The sequence below is a fragment of the Mytilus galloprovincialis genome, chromosome 1 (genome assembly GCF_965363235.1).
Source record: "Mytilus galloprovincialis chromosome 1, xbMytGall1.hap1.1, whole genome shotgun sequence".
In the NCBI taxonomy this organism is placed as follows: domain Eukaryota; kingdom Metazoa; phylum Mollusca; class Bivalvia; order Mytilida; family Mytilidae; genus Mytilus; species Mytilus galloprovincialis.
The window spans coordinates 21,761,910-21,784,734 of NC_134838.1; the positions used below are offsets into that span (position 1 = coordinate 21,761,910).

At 31.0% G+C, this 22,825-nt stretch overlaps 1 protein-coding gene across 1 annotated transcript in view; it reads left to right on the top strand.

Annotated features, from left to right (window-relative positions):
• Positions 1 to 5,038: 5,038 nt before the first annotated feature.
• Positions 5,039 to 22,825, top strand: part of LOC143069052 (guanylate cyclase soluble subunit beta-2-like) — a 67,179-nt gene continuing 49,392 nt past the window's right edge. Inside the window, exons 1-2 of the mRNA XM_076243485.1 lie at positions 5,039 to 5,154; positions 19,556 to 19,629. Coding sequence (XP_076099600.1) covers positions 5,152 to 5,154; positions 19,556 to 19,629 — 77 coding nt within the window. The 5' untranslated portion in view covers positions 5,039 to 5,151. The remainder of the gene's footprint in view (positions 5,155 to 19,555; positions 19,630 to 22,825) is intronic.

Sequence of the window (22,825 nt, forward strand, 5' to 3'; positions counted from 1 at the left end):
TTTAAATGTTTATATTAAGGACGTCGTGAGCAATGGGCGTTATAGACGAACGTTCACCTAATTTGTCCCAGTCAATGGGATATTAAAGTGCGCCAATCAATGTCCATAGCCACACTGTTATGAATTCGATACTAAATACAACACAAATAACATTTTCCAAAAGACCAAAAAAGTGAAGAAGTATATTTAAACAAAACGCATTTGACTAACAGGTCGAACAACTGATGTTCTTTAACCCTGCTGACTGCCATTGGCGATTGCCAAATAAAATTGATCACAAGATGTAACAAAATGGATCTTAATATAAATTTAATACTAAACAGAAAACAATTAACTTGTGGCCACGATGTTATGCCACAAACATAAGGTGTTAATATTTTTTTGTACACCAGATCCGGATTTCGACATGTTACAGTGAATTTATATAATCAGGGATTATGTAGAATCCCTAAAATTTTCAGGGATAATGTATAATCACTGGTTAGTTTAGGGATTATTTTTTTGTACACCAGATCCGGATTTCGACAATAAATGTCTCTTCAGTTAAAACTTAACTTGTGGCCACGATGTTATGCCACACACATAAGGTGTTAATATTTTTTTGTACACCAGATCCGGATTTCGACATGTTACAGTGAATTTGTATAATCAGGGATTATGAAGAATCCCTAAAATTTTCAGGGATAATGTATAATCACTGGTTAGTTTAGGGATTATATATAATCACTAAAACTTTCAGGGAATATGTATAATCACTGGAAAAAACGTCAGATACTAAAATATATAACATATTGAAATATCTGAAAAGTTAACCTTAATATATCATGATAATAACCTTAATATTGTAAAACGTTAGGCATTATTTATTAATATAAAAGACACAAAAATATTGAAATGTTAAACACAAAATAATTAAATGATAAGCACAATATAATTAAATGATAAGCAAAATATATATAAAATAAATTGATGTTTTGTTTTTAATACTGACTTTATCAATAATAATATCAAGCAAGCCCTTTTCGATATTGACTGTATTAGTATTAATAATATCAAGCGAGCCCACACGGACGGGTTGATGAAGTCAGTATGGAAATATTAAATTGTATAATGATTATTCTTTTTATCGTATTGTTTTAGCAATTGTTTTTAGGTTGATAATATGAAATAAAATGAAATTGTCATTAAAACTATTTTTATGCGTACAGTCGTTTTAATAAATGTTAATGTTATGTATAACATTTTATTTACAAACTAAATTTGGATGGCATCGACTATTACACATTTGCCCTGATTTTCTAAAGGCATATCTATCAAATTCTCATCTGTTTTTACCACGATATCAACATTAAAAAAAACCCTTGTCCTCCACATCAAATCAGATTTTACGGCACGTCTCAGAGAAATAGAGTTTTCAGCATAAACATCTGAAGGTACAAATTGTACCAATGAAGGGAAATCAGCAACCTAAAACTGATTTCTTGTATTAAAGATCCGAGCAGGATTCCATGCTATTCAGCCTTTTCGTGAAAATTGACCATTAGTTTTTTAGGATCTGCTTTTCCTGGAACCAAGGATTTTTATAGTAAGACTATATAGTGGAACCACTAGTGTAATTTGTTTGAGATATCATCTTTGAAGCTTTTAATTATTGATAATTCCTGAAATCCTATTAATTATTAATTATATAAAATTACTGGTCATTTTCAGGGAATCTATATAATCACTAATGTTTTTAGTGATTCTACATAATCCCTGAAAAATCACAAATACATAATCCCTAATTATACAAATTCACTGTAACATATGTATATGTTCCGGACCATATGAGTATTTGGACCATACGCGTATGGTCATGACAATATGGGTATATACTCATATGGTCCGACCATACGCGTATGGTCGGGGTAATTAACAGGTTTACTTCTAGTTGTCACGTCATTAAAAAGACACTACCAAAGGTAATTTTATTATAGATCTATATTATTTTTTTTTAATAATAACAAGATTAACAAAATGAAATAAGCAGTTTCACACTGTAGTAAATTTCATCACTAGTCAAAACTACAGTAAAACATTTTTCATTTTTCGATGTGTTATTACGAGTGAATGGCAAAATGTCGACCTGGGAGGATAACTTCCAAAAATATCTTAATGAACTGTTACACAAGAAATCATTTGTTTTACTATAAACTGACGTTAAAGTCGACAGGATAAAGAGTCTAATAATTTTCTTACTTTTGAAACTTTATATAATTAGCACTTATTTAGCAGTGCAATATTCAGATTTTTTTTTCACTAATACGTGTTTTTGTTGTTACAAAATGAATGATGTAACCGGCAAGGACCCTAGTTTAATTTTCTAAGTTGTCTGGTGATATGATGCACTTCAGTCTTGTTACGATATTGGAGATCTAGCGCTTTTTTAAAAAAATTATAGACACATCGGAATGACCCAGGACCCAACTTGGAAAAGCTGTGATACCGTATGGATGTAAATGTCACCCTACGCATACAAGAATACCATTAGCGATGAAAAGTAGCTTTGGCATAATTGTTTAATGCTATTTAAATTGTAGAATGAAATTCAAAACAGTGTGGCTGTGGCCATTGATTGACACATTAATTTCATCCATTGACTGCGACAATTTAGGTGAACGTTTGTATGTAACGACCACTGCTCACTATGTACTTTTTAAAGACACTTAAACTATGGGGTCACCAAAGGTTCTCAACACCTTAATAAAGTAATTCGAAAAATTAATCAGAAATAACACGATGTTTTGATTTATATCAATTATATAAATCAAAACATAAAGGTTATTCCTGATTAATTTTTCGGATTATTTTATAATTAAAGGCGTTAAGAAACCTTTGGTGACCCCACAGTTTAAATGTCTATCGTATGTACGTCGTGAACAGTGGTTGTTACAGACAAACGTTCACGTAAATTGTCCCAGTCAATGGATGAATTTAATGTGTCAATCAATGGCCACAGCCACACTGTTTTGAATTTCATTCTATTATAATACAATTGCACGTAGAAATCATTGTTTTTTATAAAGTTTTCTAATACATATTATTGAAAAACAAATATCTATATGGTCCAAATACTCATATGGTCCGGCCCGTTAATAACCAAACGAGTATCATACTCATATGGTCCGACCATACGCGTATGGTCCGATCATACTCATATGGTCCGACCATACGCGTACGGTCGGACCATACGCGTATGGTCGGACCATATGAGTATACGCATATGGTCATGACCATATGCGTATGGTCCAAATACTCATATGGTCCGGAACATATATATATCGTTGGATAAAATTATTTGTTCTTACATCTTTCAACGAACATAATTATCTTCATGGGTGATATACTAATTAGTTCATATAAAATTATTTTTCTTCCTATGTAGATATGTTCGTTGACAGATGTAAGAACAAATAATTTTATCCAACGCAATTTGACAAACTGAAATGAATCATATGCATCAAACGCTTCATCAGTTTGGTGAGGTGGACAGCAATTACAACCGGAAGTGAACTATTTTATATGAGTTGATGAGCCAACAATGCGTTTGTATTAATGTTTGCAGAGAAATATCGTCACGTGCAGTTACTGTTCACATGTTGATTATCGGTATTATGGCTGATTCATTAATAAATGTGTTAAAATTATTTTTGCCGATTGATTAATTTTAAATCCGTTTACTTTAAATATAATCTGTCTAGATCTTTTAGGATATTAGAGAGCTTCTAACAAATTTAATTAATAAATAAACGTTCATTGGTTCAATATTTGTCTTGTAAGTTATATTCGCACCAATAAACGAATGTCTAAGAAGACACCTGTTTACTCAACTGATAAGTTCGAAAGGGCATGTGAAGTGGATATCAAACCATACTATAAAGCAATATGTACCATTATAAAATCATTTTATAGTTTTATCTTTATTACTGCGTTTCAATGCTGATTTGAATTCGACCGCTTAACATACTCAGTGAAAGAGTACAATGAGAACGCCATGATACAATGATTATAAGCCAGAATATATTGTATCATGAAAACAAAATGGTGCTTTATGTTTGGAAGAAAAATAATAGAATGGTAACGGCATGGTTGAATATGTTTAGACAGAAAATAATACAAAAGTAATACAATAAAAACGATAAGGTACAATGTGTCAGACCAATACATGTTATCTAAAAACGACACGGTACAATGTGTCAGACCAATACATGTTATCTAAAACGGCATGGTACAAAAGGTATCATAACAGTAGCCAATCAAATAATTTATATATAATACACTGAAAACGGCATCCAAAAATAATGCTTGATATTTGCATTTTGGGCCCATGAGTTCTTTTTCGAATCATTTAAAGCTGATATTTGAATATTAAGAAAATACTTTCTACAATGTAATGAAACTTTTTTCAAAAATTTAGAATAGTTATAACCTAAATCTACCTGAATTTAAGATTTTATTTAAATCACTACTTTCAAACAACGTAGCTTTTGTGTATATATGAAATATAGTTGGTCTTATAGTATAGTATAGTATACTACATGAAGATTCTTTGACTTCTGTTTTGCGATATAATTGCAGTTTTATTAAATATCTTCAAACAAAATTAATTTTACTAATTTGCTAGGATAGAATAAGTCATTATCATGCCTTGCATATAGTATACTGCATATGCTTAGAAAATCATCAATTCGTAAAATCCTTATTTTCTATAAATCACGACAAAGCTTCTATAATACGCACCGCAAGAGCTTAACAGCTCAATATATTATAGCACAATCCTGTTATAAGAAGATGTATTTGATACAATATTCCAGTATTAACGAGCCTTTATAAGCGGTTTTTATATGTATATTATAATTACTCATATGATGTAAGTTTTTATTGTGGATCTTATATCATTCAAACACTGAATAATCAGTAGAGATCTACAGCAAATGAAAATCTATGAATGTTCTATGATAAATGTTATGAAGTTCTACTTGATTACAGCGAAATTTAAATGTCATTAATGTTTACATGGCTCGTGAGTTTAGTCAAGTGGTAATATTGGAACAAATTCAGATAAATCGAGTGAAACTGACATGATTTTCTATTTGGAATATTGACATCGATATGGTAAGTCCATTTAATTTATTATAATGTTTTGATCATTTTAAATTTCGTATTAATAGTAGAAGGTATTGTCGCGTTATAGCAAAAAATATACCTGCATGCATCCGTTTGGATTGTTTTCTCTTTACCAAATATTCCTTGATAGAAAAAAATCAAAATCATGAATCTAACTTGTGTACAACGTTTTTAATCTTTTTACTGTCACTGGAGCACCAGAGCATATTCGTATCATGCTACCGTGAACAAAGATAAAAGAATGACAAAAATGAGAGTATGAAAATAAACGTTGTACACAAGTAAGACACACGCTCAGAACTTTTTTTGGAAAGGGGACTTAATTGGTAACAATTATAATCGAAACAAAATTTTGATAAAAAAATATTTGAAGAAGTAAAAGTTGCATTTTAGATTCTTGATTTTGGTATTTTCTATCCAGGAATATTTGGTAAAGAGAAAAAATCAAAACGGATGCATGCAGGAATAATTTTTGCTATACCGTGGCAATACCTTCTATTATTTACAAATTTGCTCTGGTGCTCTTGTACGAAATTTTTTCTTATGACTAAATTCTAAAACTATTTTTTTTTGTCTTTAATCTTTTAATTGTATTAGGAAGAACAAGTTAAACTTTTGATCCTGGTAATTTGTTGGTACCTTGTACGATAAACTAGACTTATACGACTCTGCATTTGGTTTTGGAATTAATAAAAAAATCAGATGATTTGATACAAAAAGACTTTAAAATAATATCGTATAGATTATTTATGATTTATAATAATGTATTATCTTTGAAATCGGCACAATGTCACATTTATAAACTAATTCGCTGGAAGGTTTGCTGTTATTATGTTCGTCGGAATTAAAAAAGAAAATCAAATGATGAAAATCTTGTATTGTTTTATTTGGTTTCGAGAAGCTGATAAAATATGACTCGACAAATATTCTGTAGCTAAATAACGTTTTGTCTTATACATTAGTAATGATTTATGATCATGTATTATCTTTGTAATCGGCAAAATGTCACATTTGTAAAATAATTTACTAGAAGGTTTGATGTAATTATGTTCGTCTAAACTTATTCTTGCTGTCCTTGGTTGAAGTTTAAATAACTGTCTAATAGAAAGATGTCGCAGGTTCCCTATAGTGTACACATGCAACAATAATCTAAATGAGCTAAAACATTATCATCATGCAGAACAGAATTTACAACCTTTGTCTAATAACGTTTGAAAATCCAGTTTGTATCGTAAACATAACAATATCTCTCTTAAAAATTTCAAAGTGTTGATAAAGCGTGAATATCATAAAAAATAAAGAGAAACATGGCTATTTCACAACATTTGCCATACATATACTGAGAAATGAAGTTTCAACATGTATGTACCGCTAATATATTTTCTAAAATACTATCTTTGTGTTTAAAAACTTAAGGACGTTTTATTAAACAATGTAAACTGATATCCAGAATGGTCGGTAGATGTCTTTTAGCAAGACATTTTTTTATAACAAAAATTCATATCTTTACGCCTAAAGGTAGTCAAAGTTGCCAAATTTATTATCGGTGCACCCGTTTATTTTTATAAACTCCTTTGCTGATTTTAAATTGTATATACATTTAACTGGTTCTCCTCCTGAATCTGCACGACAAATTTAATATTGAAAGTTAACCATACAAGATATAACAATCAACATTCTACACATGCGTGTCCAAAATGTATATATATAGAATATTGACATCTTCACTGTTTAACAATTAATGTCTACATTTCCGTTATATATAAATGGCTACAATGCATTATGTTGGTTTAAGTCTCCCTTTTAAATCTGTACCATAACTCCATCATTATTGTATCGTGATAATTGATACTTTGTTCCCATATTGTAATATAATTTAAATAATTAATAAATCAATCAAGTCATTCATAACGTCTAACAAACACAGAAAATACCCTTTGGTTATAGCATTATTTACAAGTATGTTGCTATATAAACAAAATTAAAAGGACATACATTTATGAACTTAAATCTTCCATAAGGACAAGGTTATGAATGCCGATCATTTCTTCGTCAGGTATATAATGATTTACCTTTTACCAGTAGCGTAGCTGGGTAATTTTCAAGTGTACGCCCTAACCTCAGCGTGGGGTTTCACTTTAAGAGCCCCAATCGGATCCAGATGATGACACGGCCGGTTCGAGGAGGGGGAGGCCCATTTCTGTCCGCATTTAAAACTATCAATACATGTAGCGAGTTGAACATACTTTAGAGATTATTTTTTCAATCTTTTATGTTTAATGTATTCATTGTGTTGATCTGGAATCTATTGGTCATTAGTGTTAAGTAAAAATATTCAAACCAGTTACTTTGAAATATGTTTAAAAGGAACCGTGTGGTAACGCAATAATTCGACCAAACCCCTTTTTATGCAAATTTCGTTAATGGATATGAAATGATTAATTTGCATAGATGTTTAGGTGCATTATGAAAATTCGAAAAGGGTTCTGTTAATTGCTAAACTATAAGTCCGTATGTCAATTGAAAAAATGAAAACAAAATACTCTCAAAATGTTGCTTTAGACATTAATCACAAAAAAGCTGTTGCCAATGCTTCATAAAATTTGATGAAGGTTTGATAAAGTATTTGAAGTGTAACACACTTTAACCACCGACTGTATATCTACTTGTTAACTGCAAACAGAAATTCCGTTTTAGTCAAATAAGGGGGAAATTAAGAATATGAACTCATCATTATGCTCTGGGTACTCTTTTGAGAATAATAAAACTTCTGCCAACTTTCGTTAAATTTCATGAAGGTTTGACAAAACTGTTGATATTAAAAACAATTTAACCACATATTGAACCTAAACGTTGACGCCGCCAACAAAATATAGATTCACTATTTCTACGCGTTATAAATGCCACAGGCTCGGCTTAAATTCAAAGCACATATCGAATCTAAGATGATTATACATTGTTTTAAACAAAAGAAAAATAAGAATTCCCAGTAGATTCAGACTTTGACTGACAGAAAATGAAGAAATATGTAATAGGATTCCATTTGATAAAAAGTAAAATTTACTCACAATTGCAAGCTATTGCAGAAAGATTTACAAGACTGATGTGCTTTAAAATCAGATCTTTTTAATTTATTGAGATTAAAATATTTTTTAACCAGAATTCAAGTGTACGCCCGGGCCTGTTTACAAATTATGACTTGGATGGAGATTTGTCTTATTGGCACACATATCATATCTTTTTATATCTATATAACAACTTGCTCTGACAATGGTTATTACGACTTTGATTTTCTTCATCCAAAATATACAAATATTCAGAAGTACTGTAATAAAGGCTCTGTAACTTTGTTTTACATTAGAAAAACATTGAGATCTTTAGTATTCGCCAAATAGACAGCAACTAAACGACACGAAAATCAATAGACATCTAAGAGGCCTAAGTCAACTAACGACGTTTACAGAGATAGCTATCTATATAATGCGACAATCTCTAAATCACCTAGAATCTAGATTTATAATTTCGTTTTCAATAGATTTTAAGTATAGTATCAAATATCGGTCCAAATCGGAAGCATGAAAGTAAAATAACGGATAATCCACTGATTCCATTATCATGATTATTGGAAAGTAATTATCATAGTTATTCAACTGTAAATTCGTAATTATTAAACCTGCACATTTGACATACATTTTTTTTGTACCACAATGCGTAAATTTGTATAGAAGTTCAAAACAAGACAAACAAAGAAACATAAAATTTTGTTACAGACTATCTATTAAGGAACTAAAAATTTACTCAAATTAAACATAGAAGCACTGAATTTTGGTATCATAAAGATCGGTTTACTTCGTCCTTGTTTGCACCGTCACTGAACACTGTATACTGCTTGTGACGAACCATCAGTGTTAGAGTGTATCCTTCTCCATTATGTCACTAAATGCAAATATCTCTATACTTTACCTGCAAAAACGACAATGTTATCATATAATACAAATACAGAACGTGGTTTGTAATGATACGATCTAAATCATTATCAAATGAAACAGATTTGTAAACAAAAAGAGTGTTAATGTTAGACAAAATAGAGGTTGATGTTTACCGAGTTTAACAATATTAATTGAGTTTGATGAAAAAATGTAAGTTCCAGTTGAGTAGCATTGATATGAATGTTTTTAAGTAGGAACCAAATTGCATTTGTCACTTCTCGTGAATATCAATAAATTAATTCAGCTGATTGTTTAAAGTTCTTACAAGACACAAGATAGAACATATACTTAGTTATCATACTGAACTTATTAGTTTGTTGGCCTCTTTTGAAGTGTAGGATAATGTAAACAAACGACGAGTTAAATAATCAAAGTGTGTAGGAAAGGACATTGTAAATTCAGAGATTCATTTTTATGAATAAATAAGATAAAAATATAAGTCAATGAGACAAAAACAACACTGAAAGCAAAGAGCCATCTGGAGGTCAACACTATATAAATGTGCATATACAGACATGCTATGGTCGAGTTTGTGTTCTTTATGGCGAGTTTATTTTTCACAACTCATTATTGACATTTAAAATCTGTCAATGAGTCCATGATGAATATGGCCATTTGCTAACTTTTTTGTATGATTGATGAGTCTTTTAAAGATGAAACGCATGTTATGTGAATATAATCAAATTACAAAGTATGGCATCTGATTAGTTTTTACAACCCTTGGGTACATCAATATAGGCAACGATAGCATAACGCTGTTCAAAAGTCATAAATCGATTGAGAAAAAACAAATCTGGGTTACAAACTAAACCGAGGGAAACACGTCAACTATAATAGGAAAACAATAACAGAAACAGTGAAGTGCAACAAAACAAACGCCAATGCAACATGCATAGAAACGAACTATTAGATAACAACTGCAACATTCCTGACTTAGTACAAAACATTTTAAGTAAAATATAATGAGTTGAACATGGTATTAAGGCTTACCAAACCTTCTGAATAAAGAATATAAAAAAGGTTCAACCCAACTATTTATGACATCACTGATTGAGGTTTGGTCCCGAGAGGACCACTATATTAGCAGTCCTCTCCATGATATATCCGCTCATTGAAATATCATTGACGTAGTCTTTTCCGACGGTATCATCTTCAGTTTCGTTAAATTTTGACTGAAACAACTTTTTTAAGGTGTTCGTATAGATACCTGTTGCTTTTAAAAATTTCTGCCCTATACAAAATATCCCTTTTCTTACGACTGTCTTATTATTCATATCTTGAAATTATGATGGTAAATAACAATGAAAAAATCAAATATGGTGAAAAAACAAAACAAACAGCACTTCGAGGAAAATTCTAAACTGAAAACCCCTCAGCAAATGCCAAAAATCAAGAGCTCTAACATATCAAAAGAATGGATACCAACTGTTTCCCCTGTCTTGGTACGCGCATTTTCTAAGAAATGGTAGATTAGACATGGCTTTATAACTAGTTAAACCTCTCACTTGTCTGACATTATATTGAAAACAATGTCATATAATTAATATTTTGATCTCTTATTTAAAACTATTTAATACTATAATTTTCGTAAACCATCATGTGTATTTTCAAATCTTCTATAATTTTGGCTTATAAGCGAATAGGTTTCATTACTCATGCATTTTTTATGCTAAATAACCATCGAATCAAAGTTCGGGCGAGTTTGTCTGAACAGAACGGTGTACTATCAACCTTTTACATGAGATATAAACGAATTAAACATACCTCAGGATGTACAACAGGAATTAATTGCATATTCATTTAATACGCTAGAACAGGAAATATACTAATTCTAAACGGCTTGGTCAAAGCTGCATTAAACTTAACACTAATAACGAATCAATCAATCATTTTCTTGTACACCGTCAGTTTTAACAAAGAAAGATCGATTAAAATGAATGTAAAGACAATGCTTCAAAGGTCTGTAGAGAGAAATTATTCCAGCGAATAATCGGCAATCTTCAATTTGAATACCCAGTGTTGTCGGTTGTTTTACCATAGACGTTTTGGTTAGTTTGTGATTGCTTGAGATATTCAGATCAAAACTTACATCGTACAAGAAACGACTTCATCAATATCAGTCTATCTACTAAATCATTCTTGTATATTTTGACAGACAGTCAGTGGTCTAGTAACACCAAAGATTAAAAGAAACGAAACTCATTAATGGTTACCAGCTTTTCAAATACTATAGAAACATTGAATAAAACTTTACAGTTTTTTTTTTTGACGAAACGATATATAATTCATGAGTTTATATAAATAAAGGCAGTGGTAATATACCGCTGTTCGAAATTCGTAAATCGATTGAGAAAAAAAACAAATCTGGGTTAACTAACTTAAACCGAGGGAAACGCATCAGCTATAAGAGGAGAACTACTACACAACAAAAAACACAACATTAAAATGTAACACACACAGAAACGAGTTAATGGTTTTATCATTAAGGTTGTTATATTCCATAGAATAGAAGTTTTCACGTAGAATGAAATTCAAAACAGTGTGGCTGTGGCCATTGATTGACACATTAAATTCATCCATTGACTGGGACAATTTACGTGAACGTTTGTCTGTAACGACCACTGTTCACGACGTACCTACGATAGACATTTAAACTGTGGGGTCACCAAAGGTTTCTTAACGCCTTTAATTATAAAATAATTCGAAAAATTAATCAGGAATAACCTTTATGTTTTGATTTATATAATTGATATAAATCAAAACATCGTGTTATTTCTGATTAATTTTTCTAATTACTTTATTAAGGTGTTGAGAACCTTTGGTGACCCCATAGTTTAAGTGTTTTTAAAAAGTACATATTGAGCAGTGGTCGTTACATACAAACGTTCACCTAAATTGTCCCAGTCAATGGATGAATTTAATGTGTCAATCAATGGCCACAGCCACACTGTTTCGAATTTCATTCTATATCAAGCTACCAACTAACGTGCTCCTTCAGTTTACCAAATTGTATGTTGACTGTATCGTATTTTCACTATATAATAGACCACTCGCATTACAACTATGTAGCATTAGAAGATTTTCCATTTCAAAAGAAAGGTTTGCACGAAATAACATTCATAAATTAAATTAATAGTTATCAAAGGTACCAGGATTATAATATAGTACGCCTGACGCGCGTTTCGTTAAATTAGAATTTTCAAAGGTTGAAAGCACAGTTTTGTTTTCTTCCTTTTAGAATATTAATAGTGATTTTGTGTATCGATTAAAATATAGATTGTGACATAAGACTTATGTTACTCGCAAATAAATCGCGTTAAATCTCATTTTTATGTCGAAAATCCTTTTTTCCAATATAATCGGAGAAAAATTGCAACTTCCTTATTACTCTTCTAAATGTAATTTTGAATAAGTCGCATTTGATTTCGCCAATCAATTTTCTACTGATATGATCTAACTTAATGTCATTATTTTCAATTATTATATACTTAGTAGTAAATACAAATAAATTGTATGTGTAATACAATCAATGGCAAGCGTGCTGTATCAGTCACCCCTCATGATATCGATATCAGCACGATTGCAAAAGCTTTATCACACCTTGAATCTGTATGACGTCACGTCATCGATTGCAGTCACTGTTGCAAAGGCGTTATCAAAACCCTAATCTGTATTACGTCATTTCAAACCTCCTTATCTGTATGACGTCATGTCACATAAAAAACATCTACTTGTATAATAAAGTGTATATGATATGGCTTTTTTAATATCACACACCGTATCAACCCTCAACCAATACAATCCCTTGAGCAGAGCTCTTGGGATTATATTGGTGTCTCGGGTTGATACGGATGCGATATTGAAAACGCCATATGATATTCTCTATTTAATGTGCTGCAACTGTATAGACTCTCATTGATTTGACAATACAGAAAATGTTGTATTTTATGGTTTGCTCACGACGAGCGTGCGTACTAGATGAAGATTATTCTTAAACACGTGACATTTGCCCTGACATCGGTATTATGTTTTGTAATTACTACAACTAAATCAGTTCTGTTGTTTGCAGAATAGCAGCCCCAAGGGTATTGTACACTCAGCAGACAGCCCTTCGATACTTGCAAAATTTAAATCATACATTTTTATGGAATAATGTTGTGTTTAGAATTACGTAGTCTTACTATAGTTTAAGGATTAAACCTCGCACAATAAATCGAAAAACACAGTTTCCCTTCTATGTTGAAAATCCTCTTTCCAATCTGATCGAAGATAATTCGCAACTCCCTAATTTTTCTTCCAAATGCGATTTTATTTAAGTACCTGTCGCATTTAATATCGCCAATCAATTTTCTACTGATATTATCTAACTTAATCTCATTATTTTCAATTAATGTCCTGCAACTGTATGGACTCGCATTGATTTAACAATAAAACAAACCTTAAAAATTGGCTTTAATGTTGCATTTATGGTATGTTCACGATGGAAGCGCGTTCCCGATGAAAAGTATTCCGAAACACGTGGCATTTGCCCTGACATCGGTATTATATTTTTTAATCACTACAACGAAATCAGTTTCGTTGTTTGTAGAATAGCAGTCCCAAGAGTACTGTACACTCAGCAGACAGCCCTTCGATACTTGCAAAATTTAAATCATACATTTTTATGGAATAATGTTGTGTTTAGAATTACGTAGTCTTACTATAGTTTAAGGATTAAACCTCGCACAATAAATCGAAAAACACAGTTTCCCTTCTATGTTGAAAATCCTCTTTCCAATCTGATCGAAGATAATTCGCAACTCCCTAATTTTTCTTCCAAATGCGATTTTATTTAAGTACCTGTCGCATTTAATATCGCCAATCAATTTTCTACTGATATTATCTAACTTAATCTCATTATTTTCAATTAATGTCCTGCAACTGTATGGACTCGCATTGATTTAACAATAAAACAAATCTTAAAAATTGGCTTTAATGTTGCATTTATGGTATGTTCACGATGGAAGCGCGTTCCCGATGAAAAGTATTCCGAAACACGTGGCATTTGCCCTGACATCGGTATTATATTTTTTAATCACTACAACGAAATCAGTTTCGTTGTTTGTAGAATAGCAGTCCCAAGAGTACTGTACACTCAGCAGACAGCCCTTCGATACTTGCAAAATTTAAATCAATCATTTTTATGGACTAATGTTGTGTTTAGAATTACATAGTCTTACTATAGTTAAGGATTAAACCTTTTCGTGCAATGTTGAAACAATAAGTATTGTGTAAGCATCGTCAAGCCAGACTAATGTTTGGTCCTTATTAATGTATGGATATTATCTTTAGCTTTGTCAAGCCAGGCTTCTTTTTGTTTATCTTTAATGTATATGGGTTTTTTTAGCATCGCCAAACAAGGCTAGTTTTTGGTTATCTTTACTGTATTTATGAAATATTTTCTCAATCTTTTTGGATCGGGCGTACCCGATAAAGGTTATTTCATGAATATGCGACACACGCCTCTGTACAAATTTATATTACAAAAAGTTCAAAAGTAGATAATTTCTTAAAAAATAACATTCAATTCCACTTCCTCTGTAACATTAGGATCTTTCGATTTTGCAAAGTTTATCAGTATATCATGAGGTATAATGAGAAAACTATATTGTCAAAATACAAACTGATTATGATTCATGACCAATATCATCGTATAATATTGATATATAATCAAGATATTTGAAATAATAACTTTATATAGGAAGTAAAATAGTATTGTAATAAATATCAACTTTTGTTGGACTGTTTTCGGTCTATCTTTTCCGCTTTTTTTTAGAAACACTCCTTTTGTGTGGATTTTAAACAACTTAAATTTTTATTCTTCCTCTTTTTCTAAATGTTTAGTTTTATGAGTATTGATTCTTTTGGTATTAACTGTACAGGTTTATCAGATAATGATTTTTCGTAATTAGTTCTTCATTAGTGAAGTTAATCCTATATTTCAATAAATTTGTCGATCATTTAATTGAGTTTTCGGTCTGTTTGTTTAAAAAATCTACAACACCGGTAGCATGATTAAAAAGTATGTTTGTTCTGCGACTTCAATCGGAAACAATTTATTCCGTATTTGAGTCAATGGTCGTAGTATTTTTATGTTTACACCATTAAAAAATGATGTTAAATGTGAATGTATTTTCTATATCACATAAAGCTGATTGATTGTAAAAATATACATTAGACTTGTGTATGTTTTCCATGACAATGAATGCTTTGTTTGCCTCCTCTTTGTTGTTGTTACAAGCTCACGTTCTGTTGATATTTTTCTACTGAAATTAAAACTGATATTTTCAAACGTCAGATCTCATTTGTTATCAAATTTCATTTAAGGTTTCTAGAAAATCTTCAGTTTGGTCAAACCAAATGTATGATTAATTTTAAGTTACTCATTTGGCTGTTAATGTATTAAGGTAGGCATGGTCCCTTTTTAAGATAAGTTTGAGGAGTGACATGGTTTTCAGTGTTAAAAATCGTCATTTCTAATTCTTTTCTGTCAACTTATTTCATAGATTCTATGTTGCCTGCAACAGCATAAATGAAAAACACGACGATTGCCACAAGTAGAGCAGAACCTGCTTACCTCCCCTAGCACCTGAGATGACTCCCAGTTTCTATTGGGGTTCATGTTGCTCAGTCCTTTAAATTATCTTTCTATATTGTATTCTGTGGTGTATTGTTGTTTATCTTTTTGGTCTTTTTTTAGACATGAAGTTTTCGACTCATGATTTTGAATGTCCCTTTAGTTATGAACCAAATTGATATACAAGCATATTGTAGTACCACTAGATCTCAATATGATCAAAAGTGAAACAAAGAGCATTCGAAGGATAGAAATAACTGGTTAAAAGATGACACCGGTCGAATTGTTCAGTGGTCAATTACTAGAATGAAGTCGGGAGAGGTCAAAATCGGACAAATAAGTGATCCAATTTTCGATTCCTCATGTAGGATATTAATTCAAAGTAAAATAACAAAAAATACTTAACTCCGAGGAAAATTCAAAACGAAAAGGCCCTAATTAAATGAGAAAGCTCAACCACATCAAACAAATGGACAGCAACTGTCTTATTCCTGGCTGGGACAGGCATTTTCTTATAATTAAAACTCTCTATGTGTACTCTTTTCACTATTTTCCAATGTGGCTTATTGCAACATTGTGCAATGCTTAGTGTATGCCACAATCCAATATGCCCTTAGTGGCATTCAAAATTGCCCGCTCTTTACCCGGTCGACAAACCTTGCTGAATCTACCGATTGCATTGAATGTTAATTTGTTGCTAAATAGCATGCTATATTTTTCACTAAACGTTCAGCAAACGAAAATCAATAAATCGAAATATCATGACGAAAAACATAGTTACTATCTATGATAACAGATCGTAAAACTGTTAATGAAAATTGTTTGAAGTAAAATTTCAAATTTATATATATCTTGTAAGGAATTTACTTTTTGATTATTGATAATGCTTTATCCAAAAAATGTTTAAAGGTTCTAACTAGTTAGCGTCAAGTGTATTCAGTAATAGGAATTTATCAATTCTATTCACGCCTTATAAATTATATGACAATGTTTCAAAACTCAAATACGATTTACCAACCTAGTTCTGTTCTATGTATACATTACTAGTCAAATTTTGATATATGAATTGTCAAACATCATCATTGTTTTGACATTTATCAATACTGATTTGATTATCAGTTTAGATTGTATTATGTATGATCAAGGTAGACTCATATATTTTGTTTCGGGAAACATACAAATATTTCAAGATTTCAGATTTGAGATATGAGTGAGGTAGTTATTTTTTAGCTTCTCGTCCATAAGACTTAAAGTTCGACTTTCCTAAGTACCAACATAACAATAACATGGCATTCATGTGTAATTACAATTATTGCAAAGACTAAGAACATAGGATATGTGCTTTTGTTGTTGTGTGCACAATTGCTGTTCCCAGAACAACGTTTTGCCATCTATAAAGTAAAATAACAAAAATATCGAACGCCGAGGAAAATTCAAAACGAAAAGTCCCTAATCAAATGGCAAAATCAAATGACAAAACACATCAAAAGAATGGATATCAACTGTCATATTCCTATACAGGCATTTTCTTATGTAAAATATGTTGGATAATACCTGATTTTATTTCTAGATAAGCCTCTCACTTGTATGACAGTCGCATGAAATTCAATTACATTGACAACATGTGATTAAAACAAGCAGACACAATAGACAAACATGCAAAAAATAACAACAGGCATTGGAGTAAACCAATCACATAAAACGGAATACTGACAAGTACATTTAGCAAATCAGGGGCTTGTTATTCAGTAGTCGTCGCTGGCTCCTATTTTAATTCATTTTTTTTTAATTGTTTTTAACATTTATTAATCTGTTTTCCCTTCTGAAATATTTAACATTTTCTATACAGGAGCCTTCAATAGCATATAACAGTATGTTTCGTTCATTATGCCTCAGATATGACATAATAAAGTTGCGAACATCATTATCCTTTTGAGTCTGGTGAAACATATCCCACCTCCTTTTATGAGATTTTTCTAGCATTGGCATGTTTTTGAAGTTGCAAATACTTGTTAATATGTTTTACGAAATGAAATGATAGACCAGGAAATTCATTTGGTTTGAACAATAATTATGCTATTTTAATATCGACATATTCAAATATTTACCAAGAGATAGAAACAAAATGTAAAGCTAACATCAGCGTGAAATCATTTAAACTATTTAAAAAAGTATTTTTTTCCCTATTTGCGATACTAGTAAAGAAGATGACCCATACGATCTATTGACCTTTAGCATTATGATCCAGAGAAATGTTATTCAAAATGAATAGTTCTTGATCTGACAATTTTGGTAAGAATATCAGAATACAACTTAAAAGTAAAATGAAAAATATACTGAACTCCTAAGTCCCTAATCACATGGCAAAATCAAATGACAATGCACATCAAAAAAGAATGGACAACAACTGTCATATTCCTGACTTGGTACAGGCATTTTCAAATGTAAAAAACGGATGTTATATGTTTGTCATTAATAATAATATAAAACAAACCCAAAACATTAAGTTTCTTGTATATTCAATGATTACATTTAAGAGCAGCATTATGTTCCACCAAGAAAGATTGTCATAATGTTACCTTATCTACCAGAGATCTTTATATTTGTTTTGAAAATAAAAATGGAACTGACTATGTACAATGCAGTGAAGTTATTCACGCAATTAATGTTGGAAAGTACAACATAGGTTAATGTCCTTTTGTTATAAACAATAACAGCAACACTTGATCAGTAACATTGATAACTCTCTTATAAATGATTGGTTTAACTTTAAAAATATAACCATCGACAACACTTGATCAGTTACATTGATAACTCTCTTATAAATGATTGGTTTAACTTGGTTTAAATGGGAAACCTAGATCAAAACCACATAATCAATCAGGATTTTTCTTAATAAACAACCTTCAATTTTGATCATAACAGTAACACATTGGTTAAAAAGAGGGACGAAAGATACCAAAGGGACAGTCAAACTCATAAATTTAAAACAAACTGACAACGCCATGGCTAAAAATGAAAAAGACAAACAAACAACAGCACACACGACACAAAATAGAAAACTAAAGAATAAACAACACGAACCCCACCAAAAAACTAGGGGTGATCTCAGGTGCTCCGGAAGGGTAAGCAGCTCCTGCTCCACATGCGGCACTCGTCGTGTTGCTTATGTGATAACAAATCCGGTAAATAGTCAAATTCGGTAGGTCACATTCATGAAAGGGAAGGAGATTGTAGTTACGACGTAAGGAAGATAAGATACATATCAAATATACAAACAGATGTTCTGTATTATTTTGAACCGATATATAATTTATAAAATAGGTACACCTTGTTATTAGGATATATGCATATGGAAAACAGAATTAGAAGATTTTTTGTATTCATTTGATCAAATCTCAATCTATTAAACATTTTATAGTTTGTTTAACTTGAAGGCGTTTTTCATAAAATTCCATGTCGAGATTTGTATTGGTTGGTGCTTGTAAAGATAGAAATATGTACAGGCTCCAAACTTTGGACAGGTTCATACAGAATGTGAGGAGGTTTAACTAGTGTGAAGGCACGTCAAACCTCCCCTTACCTGTGGCAGTGGTGTGGATATAACATAAGATCAAACTATACAATTCAGAGGAAAAATGCTTTATCCGTTAAAGCGATACAAAGAAGGACTACATCGAACAAAAACACATACAAATGTAGTTTAGCTTTACAATGATTGTTAATGCATATTTTTCTAACACTTTAAACGTCAAAAATGAATACTATTTAATTTTTTTTGCAGTATGGTCAAATTCACTTGTGTGTTCGTGAACTTGTTCTTGAAAAGTTCGGACAAGAAGCATGGGACAAAATCATGTGAGTATCATAATTTTCTTAAAATTTTACATAGATATTTGATGCGTCATCCAATTTTTCGTTAAATAAATATCAGTAACAAGAGTATAACACTTGCCATATTTTTCCATGAAAGAGAAGGACGAGTTAGTAAAGGCAATAGTAGTATACCGCTGTTCAATAGTCCTAATTCGATTATACTGAAACAAATCAGTGTCACAAACCAAAACTAAGAGAAACACATAAGACTATTTTTTAACTCTTTGGGTCGACGATTTTACCTAATACATTGAATGTAAAAATGTGTATATCTTTGAAAAAAATTGTATACAGTACTTTTTTTATTAGAGTATTTACTTTCTTTGGATAACAATATGATTCTTATACAATTTGATTGAAAACATTTATCAGTACTGTTTATTTTTCCTTCTCAATTACATGAAATTAGCATGAAGTTATATCAATTTTATATACGTGTTTTACAAGCATTTAATACATTTGGTGGACATTATAAAAATAAATAACCAATAAATCTTTACAAAGAAAAATTAATAGAATATTTAAAAAAAGATAAAAAAATAAATAAATCAATATTCTATTAATTCACTGTCAAAAATGAAGGAATTTAACTAAGATGTGTAAGTTGTAGTATCTAGTCATTTACGATTTGGCTGACCTAAATGTAAAATATGTATCATAGATGACCAGAAATATAATCAATATGTCGCAAACAAGATCATGTCGTCTTTTTCTCGTTTATGGCATCACCAAATGCGAAATGCCGCTGCCTTGTTACTAGACATAAGCAGTATGAACCAAACAAATAGGAGGTTTCGTGATATTCTAAATGCTTACATGTGTCCTGTATCAGTTTGATGGGATTTGATGTGGTGTTAAGTAAAATCTTTAGCTTGCTGTGAACTGTGTAAATGACTGTTGTTTGGTTTTTAGATGTTTTGGTCAAAATTGTTGTCTGTATGATGGTTTTTGTTGTTGCTCCATAAAATTTCCTGCTTTTTAATCAGTTTCTTTGATTTTCCATATACCAATGTATCTGTCAAAATTTGATACTTTTTCTAAATCTTACTGAATATCAATTTGGTGAAGGAAGTAAAACACATTTTTCTTTCTCATTTAGAGATTTCTTTTTTGTTTTGTTTTTCTTTTACGCTTTGCTACTTGATTCTCTTTGTGCAAAATCAAACTCTTCCTGCAAAACGGTAATCTAAATAGGAATAGAATTAGTAGCACATTTTCCCACACGACATACATACATTATCTTGTATATTGCGTACTTCTATTTGCATAAACAAGATTATTACACATATAACCTCCTTGGTATAAAAATGAATATTGAAAAGAATTTCGATTTTCAAGAATATCATAGAAATAGCTCTTCAATTGATTTGTTTTATCCTGAAAGTCGTTGAGGGGTTTCTAAAAATTAATATAGATTCTCTTGATTGAACTTTCTTGAGAAAAGTTATATATGAGAGTTAAAATGCTATCTTACACCGAATATATATTTATTAAATATGTACAAGTAAAGGGGCATTTGCTGTCAAATGAATGTTCACAGATTTAACTCAAATTCTCATATTTGATTTATAAGTTAGTAAAACGTAAATCGAAATTAAAAACGTCTAAAACAAACAATTTACAATGCATGTGCTCGATAATATGTATCATTTTGTCCATCAATTAGACCGTCAATTTTCTCGTTTGAATTGTTTTACATTAATCATGTTGGGGACTTTGATATCTGACTGTGTAGTATGGGCTTTGCTCATTGTTGAAGGCTGTACTGCGACCATTTGGTATTTTGTGCAGAGTTGTCTCGTTGACAATCTTACCACATCTTTTTTTTTTCAATATCAATATTTCGTATGTATTTTAGTCTAGATGCCATCTAATTAACCATCAAAGTAACCTCTGATATTAATACAAATAAAATTAAACAAATAAAGTTGACTCGTGCAATACGTTTTTTTTTCATATTATAAGTTAAAAATATAGTAATCATCGTTTTCATCTGTTTTGTGGATCGAATCAGTCAATCAAATGATTTTCTTTCCATGTTGACATTGTTTTCCTTCAATAACCAAACACGTCATATTCTTACGTTACCCATCTCAAGCTAAGAGCTTGAATTGAAGGTAGCATAAATACGGGTTGAATGAGATCAAATTATTTACTTGAAAATCTTTAATTCATCAGCAATGTTTCTCAGCTTTTTTTTGACAAAAATGAACAATTTTGGCTACTAAAGGCTCGTTGTTATTTCACTATTTTACTTTCATGAATGATTTAACAAAAACTCATTTTTTTTTCTGTATTATAACTCGTAGCTAATGCCCCTTTTAAATAGATCGTTAAACATTTCAATTTATTCTTGATAACATAACGGAGTGGTTGTATTTTCTGTTTCCAGATGTCTGGTGACTTTCTCGTATTTAAATTTCCTCTCAATCACATATTTATCTATATGCAATACCTTTTGATTGGATTAAAAGAGGGACGAAAGATACCAAAGGGACAGTCAAACTCATAAATCGAAAATAAACTGACAACACAATGGCTAAAAATGAAAAAGACATACAGACAAACAATAGTACACATGACACAACATAGAAAACTAAAGAATAAACAACACGAACCCCACCAAAAACTAGGGGTGATCTCAGGTGCTCCGGAAGGGTAAGCAGATCAAGCTCCACATGTGGCACCCGTCGTGTTGCTTATGTGATAACAAATCCGGTAAATAGTCTAATTCGGTAGGTCAAATTCATGAAAGGGAAGGGGATTGTAGTTACGACGTAAGGAACATATCCGATATCATTTGTGAAACGGTTATTCCATAACGGTCAACCAACTCGTGATGGCGTCCGTAAAATTTACGATGGGATGATTTCAACTTCACCATTTGGAACTCTTGGTTTAATAGCTCTTTAATTTTTACCACTGGGACATCTACCTTTACCGTTCAATTTATAAAAGTTTTATGAACAGATTTCAATAACAAAATTTATCAAGTCACATAGAGCTGGAACAAATTAAACAATTTTTATTATTTATCAAGTGTAATCTACACTGTTGAATAAATTTAATTGATTGAAAATAATTACAAATTCAATATCATTTAAATCAAGCAATTACAAAATAAAATTCAAGAACTATTCTGAACACGATTTATATAAATATATGTCGACGTCCCTGT